The 15,463-nt window shown below is 43.0% G+C and overlaps 1 protein-coding gene across 1 annotated transcript in view; it reads right to left on the bottom strand.

Moving 5' to 3' along the window:
- Positions 1-226: 226 nt before the first annotated feature.
- Positions 227-15,463, bottom strand: part of MACO1 (macoilin 1) — a 78,725-nt gene continuing 63,488 nt past the window's right edge. Inside the window, exons 7-11 of the mRNA XM_077337647.1 lie at positions 14,156-14,314; positions 12,790-12,972; positions 11,786-11,906; positions 6,033-6,207; positions 227-2,337 (exon numbers count right to left, since the gene is read on the bottom strand). Of these exons, the coding sequence (XP_077193762.1) occupies positions 2,135-2,337; positions 6,033-6,207; positions 11,786-11,906; positions 12,790-12,972; positions 14,156-14,314 (841 nt within the window). The 3' untranslated portion in view covers positions 227-2,134. The remainder of the gene's footprint in view (positions 2,338-6,032; positions 6,208-11,785; positions 11,907-12,789; positions 12,973-14,155; positions 14,315-15,463) is intronic.

Raw genomic sequence — 15,463 nt, 5'->3', positions numbered from 1 at the left:
AAAACTGTATATAGCAGCAAAACTCAACTGACAGGGAGAAACAGCTGAATAAATTGCTGCTCACCAGTGGTGTGAAAGATATTAGGGTTCCCATCATATCTTACCAGAAATATTAAACTGTGCAAATTATCCATTACCTGAATAGTGGATAAAGAAAAGATTTTGTTTTGTTTTGTTAAAATGAAGCCCTGTACATGAACAACAATAATCTGAGCCACTGGCAAAATGCTATCTGCAAGAAAATGTTTATTTTTTGTAAACCCCACAGAAAAAAAAAAGAATGCAGCCAAGACTGAGTATTTCAACAAAAGTCGTGCCCAAAAGGCAGTCCAAAAAGGAGGGGGGGGGGGAAAGGAAGGAAAAAAAAAGGGGGGGGGAACCTCAACACAAAGTCAGTGACAATATTCCATGTTCTGCACAAAGATGAAAACCTATGACATTTCTGAGTAACACTTTCATGGTGACAATTACACAAGATGATTCAAAAATGCAAAATGACAGCAACATGCACACCTGGCTAAAGCTAGAAGTTTTATCTCAAAAAAAAGAAATCTCTGATTAAAATGATGGATCTTTAATACTCCTATTTTTGACTTGTTTGTCCTACTTAATTTTTTTTAAACAAGGCATATCTGCCAATTCATACGAAACCTTTAAAAATGTTTTTAAGAAGAACGTTGTCCTTCCAGAGTCCACTGCATGTTTTTTTTTTTTGCAAAATCATAAACTGTTTGGATTTTATAATTTTGCTAGTTACTAATACGTTTTTTGTCTCCCTGTTCCCATCTGCACCCTCCCACCCAAGCCCAAACCTTAAACGCTTCAAAAGTCGCCGGTGCAACACACTTTCCTACCAATGTACAATATACATGTCAACTTAAACCTCTGTGCAATTTTAATGAGTTTCTATTTAAAAACTCTTATTATTTTTTTTTTTTAAAACAACCACATAAATCCTTGGCACAACTGCTGAGATTTAGTCAGCCCCATTGAAATTAAGTTGTCAAAACACGAGATGATGTGAAGCAAAATCGCAGTTGAGTTTTTTAAAGAAGAACCAGAGCTGCAGCTTTGATGAGCCAGCCTGACAGCCTCCTGGTATACAGTACATTGCACAACTCCGCCTTCCCTAGAATGCTCCCTTGTCACTACTGAGACCTCTCTACAGCACAGCCTAAAATCAAAGTCAAGTTACAGAACACTGTTGATTTTGTACCAAAAAGACCACAACACAGAGATGTAACCTTGGGGTTGCAGTGTGCATCCAATTCTGCAGTAGACTCTGTAAAACGAACTTGGGTGTCTTAAGCTAGATGACAGCAAAGGGGTGGGGGGCGGGGAGGGCGAGGGAGAAAACTGTTTGAACTACCAAGTTTTCCTCTTGAAACGTCTTTTCCCAAGGCACTGTTGAACAAGACTGGTAGCAATTTTCAAAATGACTAACATATACCAATGGGAATCTAAGCACTTCACATAACCAGCATTACGTTTTAGTTTTCCCATAACGCTTTGCTTCTTCCTTCTCTTGAAACTGATGACCCCTTAAATATGTTTGGTCCTTAGAGGGGTAAATAGATGGATGTCTTGTACATACCTTTTTTCCTCCCTCACTTAATAATACACTGACGCATCAAAGCTTTGTGTGATTAAACCCTTTCACAAAAACAAAAACAAAAAACCCTAAAGAATTTCCATCATTATTCCTTGCAACTCTCCATCTGCCATTTTGGCGTCATGATGTGTAAAGAAATGTGAAAGAAAGGGTTTGTAATCAAGCAAAGCTCCAAGTTATGTTTCTGTCTTTTCAAGAGGAAACCTTGCAAGAATATTTTTGCTTAAAGAGGCAGATTTTGCTACAAGAAAACTAAGATTTGTGATTTCTTTTTTTTTCCCCTTAATGCATTGGCCAAGAAAAAAATTGTAAAGTTCTGTGAGGTTTTCTAAAAATTTAGAAGAAAAATTGATGGGCAGTTCTAGCCAAACCTTGATGTTGGGGTTCTCTCCCCCCACTTCCTTCTTTTTATTTCTTTTTCTCAAACAATAAATCAGTACAGTCTCACACAATACAAATTTCATCTTGACTGCAAGAGATTTTTCTGTGTGATGCCTTCTGCGTGACAAATGACATCAGCATTTACTTCTTCAGGGGTTGATAAACTGAGGCATTGGGATCAAGTCCAGAAGGGCTGGTCTCCACAAATTTGGAAGAATAATGGGGGGAAACAGGACTCAGCGTGCTGGTGGCCGGAGTGTACGTTATGCTGGGCATCACTGCCATAACTTCTGCAATCTTCTGTTTTAGGTCCTTGATTTCCTGATCTTTTTGAATGATTTGCCCTGCAAGATTTGTTACAGAAAGGAAAAAAAAACAGGGGGAAACATGTTATTAACCAGCAACACATAAGAGATGAACCCCGATGTCTGAAATAGTTTGGTGGCAGAACCTCAGGGGACTGGTGGGCAGGAGCACTGTGAGTCAACAAAAAACATAATCTAAACAGAATTAACCACTTGCTTGCTTGACTTATTAAGTCATTCTACAACAGTTTACTTTTAAAAGGCACCAAATTCTATTCCCTTGTCCTAGCACCTTTCCAGACCAAGGAAGGGCATTCTGCCTGCAAGAGGGAAGGAAACATGGCTTAGTGACAGAGCCCATGGAGGGCTCTAGCATGGTTCCCATTAACTCCAGCCAAAAGGACCTCAGGAAGGAGGAAACAGGAAAGATCCTTCTCCACCTGCTGCCCTACAGCACAAATTGTAGTGAGCTTTATGGATCTGTTTTAATGCCAATGTCCTTCTGTCTTTGTAAGCAGAAAGACTACTAGGCAACCTCCCCATCCCCTTCAGCTACAACCTGGCCTTGAATGCAATCTGAAAGCTTTGCTTTTTGGAAACTCACTTTCAGCATCGGTGAAAGGTAAATGGAGGCTGTGTATCAGCAGCACTTGATCTATTCCCCCTCCCCCATTCCCTTCCAAGGTGATAGACCCATCGAGCAAAACCTGCCTACAGAGCAGCCTTTCTCAACTTTTTTACCATTGAGAAACCCCTGAAACATTCTTCTGGCTTCAAGAAACCCCAGAAGTGGATCGATTGTGCACAATGTGTTGGGAAGCATAGCTGTGTACACACCCACCTGGGTCCTCTCCACTTCCCACCCCCCCAGGCCCATCATTGGCCATTTGGAGAGGAGAGGAGTGGCTTGACATGACCCTAGATGGTCATATAATCCAATAAGTGTTTAACAGATTTAAAAATATATATCACAATTAATTAACTCCCACCCATCTGGGAAACCCTTCCAGGGCTGTCAAGGAACCCCACGGTTTCATGAAATCCTGGTTTAGAAAGCCTACTACAGAGAAGGAAAAAGGGAAGGAAAAAGAAGCAAACTCAACCTGTGAAACAAGCTAGAAAGCCAACTTGGCAAAATAAAGCTTCCCACAGACATAAACTACAGACATGCTGGTTTAGGAAGATATGCCTCCTAGCTCCATTGTGTTCCTAGAAAGGCTTAGTGGAACTTGCACAGACAACACAACACAAATGCACAACCGTTTCTCGTATCTCTTTGCAAAAGCGCCACGAAATAAACCCAAGAACATTTCTAATACACTGTTCGCCATACATTTTAAAGTATTATGCTTCAAGTCAAGGCTTTTTTTTTTTAAGAGCTGAAAATGCCATTATTTCCAAATTCAAAATCTGGTTGTTCTCATGGATCTGTGCAAGCCCATCCAAAGTCTGGACAAAAGAGACCCATCTGCCTGTACAGATTAGTGCTTTAACTTTCACTCCAGGCTCAGGATGTCTTTTGCCAAGAGGTGACAAATTTGATGAGGGGGGAGTCCAGTTTTCTTTTTAAAATTAGCTGAATGAGACACGGACATTTATCCAATGACACAGGAAAACATGCTTTCTGCCAAGCTGCCTCCACTGAACCAGCCTTCGGTGCTTTTCTTGAACACAGTAACTGTCAGAGAACAGGGCTCTTTCGTTAAGTTTGTGCACCCTCTACTGGCTGAACTGACCATTTACAGCTCATAACTCAACAGCAGGACCAAAACCAAGAAAGGAAAAAGCTTTAAAAAGGTTTTCACATCCTCCTTCAAAGAGCAGGCTACCCTTTTGATAGCAGCTTGGAGAAAGGAGGCTTGAAGGCAGCGGACAGATGTGCTGCAAATGAATCTGTCATGGAAAAATGAGGAGATGGGATGTTCCTTCCACCCAAGCTGATTTTAAACGGGACAAGAAAGGTTGGCTTGCTTCTTTCATCCTCCCTTGGTGATATCATCAGTGTAGGCCAATCTAATTGGCTAAGTCATGCTGTGACATCAATGCACTCCTTCTGTGAGGCCCAGTTGGCTGGATTTACTTTGGAAGGCAGAAAGCCTGGTCAATCGTGGTCCCAAAATGGCGGACGCTGCCCTGAACAGCAGCAAAAGAGCTGTTACTTGGGCTCCTCCTCCCCTCCAGGCCACTCTTGCTTCCCAAATGTTTAAGGATACCCATTTAATGCTATCTAATCGCAGCTTCCACCTAATTCATTTAAAAAGAATTCTATCCTAGTAGGTCATCTCCCTAAGCTTAAACAAATTAGTATCCTGCAGACTTGTGAAACAGAACTTTTCTACTACCACCCCCATATCATTGCAGCCCACTGAGAGCCCCAAAACTGTCTCTCTGGGAGGGGGTATCAGTGGTCTCTTAGGAAAGCATAGGGGGCAAAGTAAAGATCTGCAGTGGGTGGGTGGGTCTCTTACAAAGAAAGGCGCTTAAGTCTCTGGAAATGTGTAGTTCTGGAGATGCCTAGAGATAATTCACACTATTTAATCAAGTACCTATTTATGGATTCTCTCTTCCCTCTCCCTCCCACATTTAACTTTCCCAGACAGAGTGCACAAAATGAGGAATTCCAGCTGTGTCTGAACTGTTAATTTCTTACTACGTTACATTCCTGCAGTGTTTGTACTCAAGAATGGGCACTCAACAATCCAATAGGAAAATTTAAACCTAACGCTTCCCTCGTTGTTGTGAACAAGTGTCCTCAGTCTAACTTGGAATGGAGGAGGCTATATTTGACTAGGACAGCCTGGCCAGCATACTTCTGCTCAGGCAAAGCAAAGGCAATTAGCTACCAGGTCTCTGCACCAGACACCTGTATTCGTTCTCTCTGCCCAGACTCCACAGAGACTCTCAATTATTGTTATAGACTCAAGCAGCAGTTAACCTGATTTAACAGTGCAGTCCCTGTGGACTCTACTGCAGCAGGTGACCCTGTGTTGACCCTGTGGACTCTACTGCAGCAGTTGACCCTGTGGACAGCTGCTACTGAGTTTTTCCCTGCAGTACGGTGAGAGTGTGGAGCTTTCAGTAATTTCAGGGGAACCAAGAAGATATTTCTCGGGGGGAGGGGGGGATCAAGTACTCCATACAGTGTTGCTGGCTCCTAAACAAAATTCTAAAAGAATTTGGAGGTTCCTTCCCAAGCAAAGCACCAAAGGAAATGCAAGGAAAGATTCAGAAGTTTGGTTATGAAAGGCCAAATGTCTCAGAGGCAGGAAGGGGGGGGGGAGAAGAGCTCTCCCCACATTCTTTGCAGGGGTAATTCCAGAGGTAGTTCTGATTGTTAAAGCCAGGACTTGAAATGTCATATGAGAACTGCTATATGCTTTAGTGCAAGGGTAGTCAACCTGTGGTCCTCCAGATGTCCATGGACTACAATTCCCATGAGTCCCTGCCAGCAAACGCTGGCAGGGGTTCATGGGAATTGTAGTCCGTGGACATCTGGAGGACCACAGGTTGACTACCCCCGCTTTAGTGGAGCTATGCTGGCCTCCCCCGACCACTAGAACAGGATCTGATGGGCAGCCAGAAGGGGAAGATTACTCGCTACAACCAACCCCACCCCGCTTCGAAATGTATGCATGGGAGCAATTTCCACGTTCTTTGCCCAGCTACAAGTCGCAAAAGTTATCCTCCACAATTTCCACCAAAGTGGCCATTTATGTTAGGAGAATCCAAATTACCTTGGGCGATCTCAAGTTGCCTTTTTGCATCTCCTAACGCAGAAAACAGGTCCAACTTGATCCTTGTCTCCGCGCTCAAGCTGTTTTCTAAGTGCTGTGTCTTATCCTGCATGGCTGAAAGTGCTGACATTAACACCTCTGTATCCTTTTCATTCTCTTTGTATTTCCGCAGTTCCTTTGAGAGAAATCAAAACACGACTGTTACAAACCGGGTCTTGACACTGAGGCATCATCAGCCTGTTCTGTTTCTACTGTTTCTACTGTTCTCAAGGATTAGCTGGGAGAATCTGAGGCATGCTGTGTTTTTAAGACAACCTGGCTATATTGTCAGAAATAATCTGTCAAATAGGCACCGTCTACAATACCTCTAAAACATAACTTACTTAAAGATGTGCAGAAGCAGCAGCATTGAATACATCATAGTCAGGTATAATTACAGTCTCTTTACCCCCCCCCCCCCCTTCCAAGGGAATGGAAGAAATTGCCAGTGCATTCTTATCACAAAATGTTTTACACTAACTGTTATCTATCCCAGAACACACTTCAGCCTCTGATTTGTTTTAATGTCCATGGCCCATTCTGCACATATTGGATTTTCCTGGCTAACAGCAACGACGCCAACCACATGCCCACTAGACCCCTGCCCATCGTGGCTTCTAAGAACATCCGACATAAGGGCCTCCCTCTGGGAGATAATAAACCTTTATCTTTCAATGGGAGAATTCCGGGAGGGACTAAAAGAGGCAGTGGTATGCTTGCTACTGAAAAAAGCATCTTTAGACCTGTGAGAGCCTGACAACTATCAACCCATCTCGTTTCTGGGGGAAAAGGTGGAAAGGGCTGTTGTGGATCAGATATTGGCATTCCTGAAGAAGTTTCAGTCCTAGACCCATCTCAGTCAGGTTTCCAGTCTGGCCATGAAGTTGAGGCAGCGCTAGTCGCCCTGACAGACGACCTCTGTTGCCAGCTGAACCAAGGTGGGTCAGCACTGCTGGTACCACTAGATCTCTCAGCAGCATTCAACACAGTTGACCATAAGCTTTTAGCTTGCCACCTCGTGGATGCCGGAATATGAGGGATAGCGGCTGATCTCCTTCCTCCAAGTGGCTGATCTCCTTCCTCCAAGGTTGTGGACAGAGGGTAGCAATAGGAAAGAGATCATCAAGCCACCGACAACTCACTTGCAGAGTCCCACAAGGAACGATCCTCTTTCCAATTTTATTCAATATCTTTATCTTTCCCAACTGGCATGGAAGTTTGGGCTGGGATGCCATCAATGTGCAGACGACACCCAGCTCTTCCTCCTGATGGATGACTCTCCCTCAGAAGCATTAGCCAGCTGCCTGAAAGCAGTGATGAGGTGCTCAAGCAGAGTCATCTGAAGCTCAGTCCTTCAAAGACAGAGGTCCTATGGCTAGGCAGGAAGGGATCTTGCGAGGAAGCGTGCATGCCCACCCTGGATGGTGTGCATCTATCTATCAGTGGCTCACTCTGCCAGGAACTTGGGCATGATCCTGGATGCTTCCTTCTCAATGGAAACTCAGGTCACAAGAATAGCGCAGCTGGCATTCTAACATCTTCATCAAGCCAAACTACTAGTGCCCTACTTGGCCGCAGAACACCTAGCCATAGTGATCCATGCGATGGTCACTTCTAGACTGGACTTCTACAACTCACTCTACACAGGCCTGCCCTCAGCCTTGATTCAGAAACTACAGCTGGTCCAAAATGCAGTGTCCAGGGTCCCCACAGCAACACCATGGAGGTCCCACATCAGGGCAATCCTCCAACAACTACCGTGGCTACCAATTGAATTCTGGATCAGGCTAACGGTTCTGGTAATCACTTCAAGGCCATACGTGGTCAGGGCCCAGTGTACCTGAGGGACAGCCTTTCTGCCTATGTCCCTCAAAGAGCTTTGTACCCTGCCACCTCTAACTGGCTAGTGATCCCTGGCCCCAAAGAAGCCCACTTGACCTCAACCAGGGCCACAGCCTTATCTGTCCTGGCCCCCACCTGATAGAATGAGCTCCTGGAGGAGATCAGGGCCCTAATGGAACTAAAAAAGTTCCATAGGGCCTGCAAATGGGAGCTCTTCCGTCAGAGGTCGACTGGAACCAGTAATACCACTGGGCCCCTGAACCTCCCTTCTAGGAATCCATGTACCTGAACTGAACCATGGATCTGTTTGATTGTTGTTCTATTAAATAGTTATTATCTGTTGTTGTTGTTATTACTATTACTGTATTTTACTTGACACAAAACTGAATTCGATGTATTGTTATTTATGTTCCATGTGAACCATCCTGATAATCTACTTCTAAAGTGCAATAGAAGTGCATTATCTAACGTGTGCAAAATGTGCCCATGTGTTGAATCGGAGGTTGAAGGGCATCTATTCAGCTAGTCCTGATAAGATGAGCACTTTCAAATTCTTTGTTCACACACAGTAGGTCTTGTATCTGGAGATAACCCTGAAATTACCCATTTCTGGATTTCAAAAGGACCATGATATACAGGTGTGCAGATTCCACTATCTATAAACTCATATATCTAGAAAAACTAGTCTATGCAGTCAATTTACAGGATTATGTGTGAGCAGGACATACAAATGCAGATTACAATGTGTACATGACCAATCAAAATTACCCTATGAGGTAGTCCCTAGAGATGCTACAATGTTTAGGCCAAACCGGTCTAAGATGATATGTTAATCCCTGCAACCTTTTTTTGTCTGAGGTACAAAGAGGGTGAATGGTAGACAGTGCTAATGGCCCATTGAACACAAGATCTGACCTTGGTGCTTAAGAGAAATGCTTAATCATTACTGCACTTAATCATTATTGTATCGTATTGTACTTAATAAAGTAGGTGGTTTCTGAGAGTTACAGAAAAAGTAAATCCAGGGCACCCACAGACAAAGTAGAGGAAAAATATGCAGAAAGAGGATATAAATGAACTGAGCAAAAAAAGGCCCCATCTCCCCAAATGGACTGATGAAGGCTGAACATGCTCCATGAGGCATGGAATGTTAAACACAGTTAAATGAAAAACATACAGTAGGATATGAGAAAAATTAGCCTACTCAAGCCTAAGAGGATATAGAAATGTTTAGAGGAATATTTCCCATTTGTTTGTCACCCCATCCCACTGTGATTTCTGGAAAGCCTCCAATACACTCCTTATAATGAATTTGATGTATCACCGAGGGAATGAAAAAAGGTAGGTGATTCTGGCTGCTCAGCAAAGTCCACAGGCAAGCAGAAAAATTCTGCTTGGCAAATGCAACCCCCACAAAATTGGATGGACTCTTGGTATGTTCTAGGTGCTGAAAGCTAAGAGCAGCTGAGGATCATTTAGAGAAAGGTATAGAGGAACACAGAGGGGAATGGGGCAAAGAAAGGGTTCCTGGGTACTTTTACACAGGGGCAAGAGTGCTCTCACCATGGCAGCAGCAAGTGGTATGGGAGTAGCATCCACGCACACCCATTTCTGTAATGTTTCCTGATGCTGTTCCCACTTCTGCTTCTCCCCCCCCCCTTTTCCTGCACCAAAGAGGAGATGTAGCAGTGATTGTGCCAGGACACCCCACAGCCAGAATCTCACCTCTGATCTCCCTTGCAGAGCTACACGAATGCTCCAGTGTTGTTTGGCAGAGAAAAAGCCTTCTAAAAGCTAAAGAGGTATGTGTGGGGCGGAGGAAATGATGCTTTGCAGCAAGCTGTCCAGTGCTGTTTTATCTCAGGAGAATTCTGCAGCAGCTTTTGATGAGGGGGAAATTCCTTACAGCCCCCTATCCCAACATGTGATTTCTGATTTCCTAGCAAATGGAATAAAGGATTTTCTAACTCTCTCTTCTCACAAGCTAAATTTCTGTTTTTGCTAATGTTTTGCTTGGACAAGTGTACAGGGCTTGTACACCAATGTTTTGCTTGGACAAGTGAACACCAAATCAGTACAGGCTTAAAGACAAGGGTGGGTCCAACCATTTGATCCAACTATTAAGGGTTGATCCAACCCTTAAGGGATGCACGCACTTGAAAACGTCATTAAAAATACCCCAAAAAATCACATATCAAACTTCTGTTGTTGTTCTTAAACCAGAAATTGTACAGCTTGGGAAGAAAATATTCCCATGAGTATCCTGCAGCTCTCTACATATAAAGAGTTTGATTGTATGAAAAGGCAGAAGTGTTTAACTTGAAGTCTACGAAACAGATTAAGTGAAATAAAAATCAACTAGCTCAGAATCCGATACAGAACTTGATTCTATTTTTACACCCAAGAAGTTCACTGTCTCTTGAGACATTGTTTTTCCTAATGATTGATCAAGCAAATCACAGAAGTAGGCACAACAGTTTAACGGCCTCTTCACAGTAGAACCACACATTACAAAGAAAACATGGGGTTCTCATCATTAAGTTTGTTGCAAAAGATTAATGGAGCATTGAGGGGTGGGGGGAGAGACATGACTCTTACAGGGAAGGATTGGAGGGGCAGAGACTTCTTTGCCCACTGACTGATTCTCCTAGCAAATGTGCCAACCCACTCACTACCTTTTAATGTCCACCCTCCCCCCAAAAGCTTCCAGATCAGAAGTAAACCAAGGGAACAACTGCAGGGTGTTGGTGCTAGAGGCAATATTTCATCTGCCACCAATTCTCCCCTACAAATGCCCCATCTTCTGAAGGGGCCATACAGTCCATCTAGTCTAACCCCCTGCTCAATGTAGGATCCCCCTAAAGCAGCCATATCTATCCAGCCACTGCTTAAAGACCGCTGATGCGGGAGAAACCACCTCCTTAGGGAGCTGATTCCACTGCTGACCTAATCTGACTGTGAATCTCCCCCGTATCTAGCCAGGATTGTTCTACATGCAAATTCTGGGTTGGTTCCTGTGGAAAAGACCCTCCTGTAACCTTAAGGTGATGTATAAGAATAAGGTATGTATTGTTAATTATAAGCTTTATGAACATTTTCTAAATAGTAGGTTTGTAGTATATACGTGGTATTTCCTTTTCTATTTATTCTGTTAAATGAAAAACACTGTTTAAAAAAAGACCCCCCCATACACGAGAGGTTCTTTTTCTGATTTCCCATCATGGTAGTCCTTCAATGTCCCCCTCATACTGCTCTATTTGGACCCCCATCCCCCAATGGCAACATTTTGCACTCCACTGAGATGGAGGCAGGGAAATTGTGTTTCTATGCATGGAATCCAGCATCTCTGCTATGAACTCATGAGCTGGCATGAGGAAAGCCATTCTCTCCTTCCTCCACTGCATGCTGGCCTACCTTAAAGGCTGTGGCATGCAACAGAACAAGATAATGCATGCAAAGCACTCTGAACACAAAGCACTATGCACCACTTCCCATGTTGTACACATACATTTCATCCATCGAACGGCTGTCACTGAACAAATAGGCTTCTGAGACAGTACAAACACCTGCAGAACCTAAAATTGTCTGATCTTGCCACTAGGCATTTTCTGTGCACACCTAAAACCATGATGCATGCAGGCTTGCAGATCAATGCTTCATACAGAGATCCTTGCTAATTGCCTGTGGTGGCACCTGATGTGTATCCTAGTTTGGCATTACGTGTGATATGGCCTGGAAAGGGGTGATGTCCATCAGAGTGTAAGCAGGCAAGGCTCACTCCACCCACTCCAAGAAAGGAGAGTGTGTTGCAATGAAAAGTTAGCTGTTAAGTCATGGAAACACACAAGCCATGTTTGTTGCTCATTCATTACCTGAACTTTAATTTCCAGATCTCGTATCTGATCTTCTTTCACCTTTATGTCAATTGTTAACTTCTTGCACTCTGTATCCAGGTCTCTGATGCGATTCCGCAAAGTTTCAGTGCATTCTCCTCTGCCCAGCAACACACACACACACACACACACACAGGGAGACAGAATGAATAAATTAACTTTTCAGCGTGCACTAGTAATTCCAGAAAAGCATTATGAACAGTGCGATTGAAAAATGGGGCAAGAATTGCTGCAGGCACCCAATGCCCGTTTCAGCTCCCAGGGAATCAGCAAGAGCTCTGCTCTGTACAGAGGAGGAATGCTTCTGTAGGCCTTTGGTGTTCTAGCAAACTTGTGCTTAGTCACTCAGCATTTTGTCACACCAGACGTCTTCAAATTCAACCATGTTATGTATGGAATGGAATCCTGTCACTAATGTTGCTGTGGAAAACAATGGAGACCTAAATACTCAGCAAAGCCAGTGTAATAGTGGTTACGAGCAGCGGACTCTAATTGGGAGAACCAGGTTGGATTCCCTACTCTTCCATGGACAGCCAGATAGGTGACTTTGGGCTAGTCACAGTTCTGCTAGAGTTTTTCTTGCAGAGCAGTTCTGTAAGAGCGATCTCAGCCCCACCTACCTCACAGGGTGTCTGTTGTGGGGAAAGTGAGGGAAGGTGATTGTAAGCTGCTTTGAGAATCCTTTGGGTAAGAAAAAGCAGGATATAAAAAAACAACTCTTCCAAAAATAAAGTTTGCTTAGAATATACAAGTTCAAGAGAAGGAGAAGGGAGTAGTTGGAAACTTTGCATGCAGAAAGCAAGCATTTTAGAGGAAAGGAACAAGCATTTTCCCCCATGTGTTATTTTTCTACATGCAGAAAGATTTTAAAAGACGAACAAAAAAAACAGGTTAGAATACAAAACTGTAGTCTCCGGTGTAGAGATCCAAAGAACAAACTAGTGCTCAGGTCTCAGATGGAGGAAACCAAGGAAACCAGGTACCTGGTAGCAGCAGCAAAAGCAACAGCCCGTGCAGCAGTCGCTTCTTCCAACTTCTTCCTCTTTTTTTCTTCCATCAGCTGTTTTTCCACAAAGGTCCGTGCCTCTTGCTCCGCTTTCAGCTTTTTCTCCAACTGGCCAATGGTCTGTTTGTCTTTTTGTTTCATCTGCACAGCGTTATGCAGTCTGGGGTGGGGGGAGGATGAAAGAGGTACACATGATCAAGGGAGATGCTTCATTCTTGAGCATCAAAAGAAAAAAAAAGTGAACTCCTGCACATTTAATTCTTTCTGAGCAAATGGAGACGCGTCTCCAGATTTCAGTAGAACAAGAGAGTTCAACAATTAACATAGCTAAAAGTAGAGAAAGCCCAGTAAAAACAATAAGTTTCTACAGGAGCTAAACAATGAAAATCTGGTACAGTATATCTGATTCACCTGGGCAAAGTCACCCCCTTCCCTCGAAGAACTTAAAGCCTGAAATACACTGGGGTTATTTAATAAGTTTCCAAATTGACTATATAAGTTTCAGACATAGAATATCTGTGGAATTATTCCCTTTCCTTTGCTGTAGAGCCTGTTTGTTTGAGTTTCAGATGAAGACATGATTATTTCCACAGGCCTCTGGAGATCATTAATATTATTATTATTTTGTTTTGTCATTATGGCCAATTAGCTCCTGCTTCGTTGTCTAGCTGCTCCTGTTGATACTTCAATGCAGCAGCCCACTGCCATTTGTGGGATCCGTTCCCGAGATCACCACAAATGGTAAAATCTGCAAATAAGGCTCCAAACCTAAAAAGCTTTCTGCAAAATTCAACAATTTATAGATGATGGTCATAGCATGGTGGAGACTATGTCATCGTTTCAAATTTATAGACCTCAATTAAGTAAAAATGTGAGTCACAAATCTGCAAATAGCAAGAGTCTACTGTATATTGGTGATATTTTTAGTTTTGTTATGGTTTATAGTTTTTATTATACTGTGTGGTATTCCTCTGAGCTGCAAGGAAGATGTTAAAACTTTTTAAAAACTATCAACAAGTAAAAAAATATGCCAAGATAATTACATAGCGGTCTAAATAAAGATGGTGGCAAAAAAAGGTTTAAAAAAGTCTTGACATGTTGAAAAGAAGGATCCTCTGTTGGACATTTTGCAGAAGTTTTCTACTGTTAAGAGTGATCTGTGACTAGCTTAATTCTTGCCAATGGAAACAAAAAGCACTTGAAAGAGACTATTTCACTGTGTTCCAACATTTTAAAAAGCCAAACATATGAAATATAAAGTAACATTTATAAAACAGATTATGAACATAACAAGGCAGAAAGAGATGGCTGACCATCTTGTGGGGTAGCAAAGTTAAACTTACTTATTCTGAAGCAACTCGTTTTCTTGTCGGAGCTGTCCAATTTCAGACCGAATGCCCCGCTCTGTGCTGGTCAGAGAACCAATCTGACTACGCAGCTCTTGCTCAATCTGCCTGCTTGCCTGAAGGTCAGCCTTTAACTTCTTAATGTCTTGCTCCAACCTAGGATAGAACACATCTTGTTTTTAAACAGAAAATTTCACCCACCTGCACGAGGTTCAAAGTATGGCTTTGGCCTTTTGTAACCTTTGTTTCTTTTGTCATCTCCCCCACCTACTCTATACTCCAAATTTGCTCTCCTTTGGCATCTTCTTCTGTGCAACCCCTGATAGCTATACATGAATGTGCTGGATCTGTGTCTTTGAATGCTGACCTGTGCATAGAAAGGCAGGAGATGCAGTTTAAAATACAAAAAGAGTGCTGAACTCTCTACCTGGCCTTCTGTTTTCTCCTCTGTTGTCCCTCCCTAATTGGGCACACTTATGGTACTAGAATGTAACTTAGTGGGGTGCAGGCAAAAAGTAACCTTGATGGGCAGCCTGCATGACAGTTCAGCATCTCATGCCCGCACACCTCACCAAAACTTTAAAATAGTTCCTCCTACCCAACTCTGCCTTACATATAACTGGGGCAGAATGGACCACTGGATACTTACCATGAAGGGTCCTTCTCCTCTGATGACAGGAGGACTTTCCCCCTCTCCTTCCTGGCTGCTATGGGAGTCACCTGCCCTTCAGTTCTGGTAAAACTGAAAGCAGTTACACTTCTCTATACTCTATACTCTAAAATTGGATAAAACATGTAACATGTCCTACCAATGGCCCATGGCTTGAGTAGGTGAAAAGATATGCTACGCAAGCCAACTATTTAAAATGGAGCTACTTCAGTGAGGAGTGCTATCTTTCCTGAGCTGAAGATCCAAAAGAGGAAGAAAGAAGAGCCAGAAAGGAAATCAGATACAGAGTAAGTCAAAGGAGAAAATAGAGTCAAGGATCTGTATAAAGGTAAGCTAAATGAGTAATAGAAATGAAGTGAAAGTATGACAGCCTACTGACTAACTGAGATCCCTGAAGTGTAGGAAAAGAACTGAACAGCAGGTAACTCCCACAGCAGACAGGAAGGAGGGGAAATAGTTGTGGGAATCAGCCTTCAAGATGCCCTCTGCCTCAGAGGGAGAGCCAATTAAAGACAGTTATTGAAGCTATGTGTAGTTTGGCTGCCAATTACATGTGCAAGTACATTTTGAGGCAGGTAGTAGATATCTGAAGATTTGAAAGACCCTTACACAACAGGAAACCCCTTTGTGTACTC

This window comes from Paroedura picta, chromosome 5 (genome assembly GCF_049243985.1).
Source record: "Paroedura picta isolate Pp20150507F chromosome 5, Ppicta_v3.0, whole genome shotgun sequence".
In the NCBI taxonomy this organism is placed as follows: Eukaryota; Metazoa; Chordata; class Lepidosauria; order Squamata; family Gekkonidae; genus Paroedura; species Paroedura picta.
The sequence above is the reverse complement of the archived record's forward strand: the minus strand, read 5'-3'. Positions and strand labels throughout refer to the sequence as shown.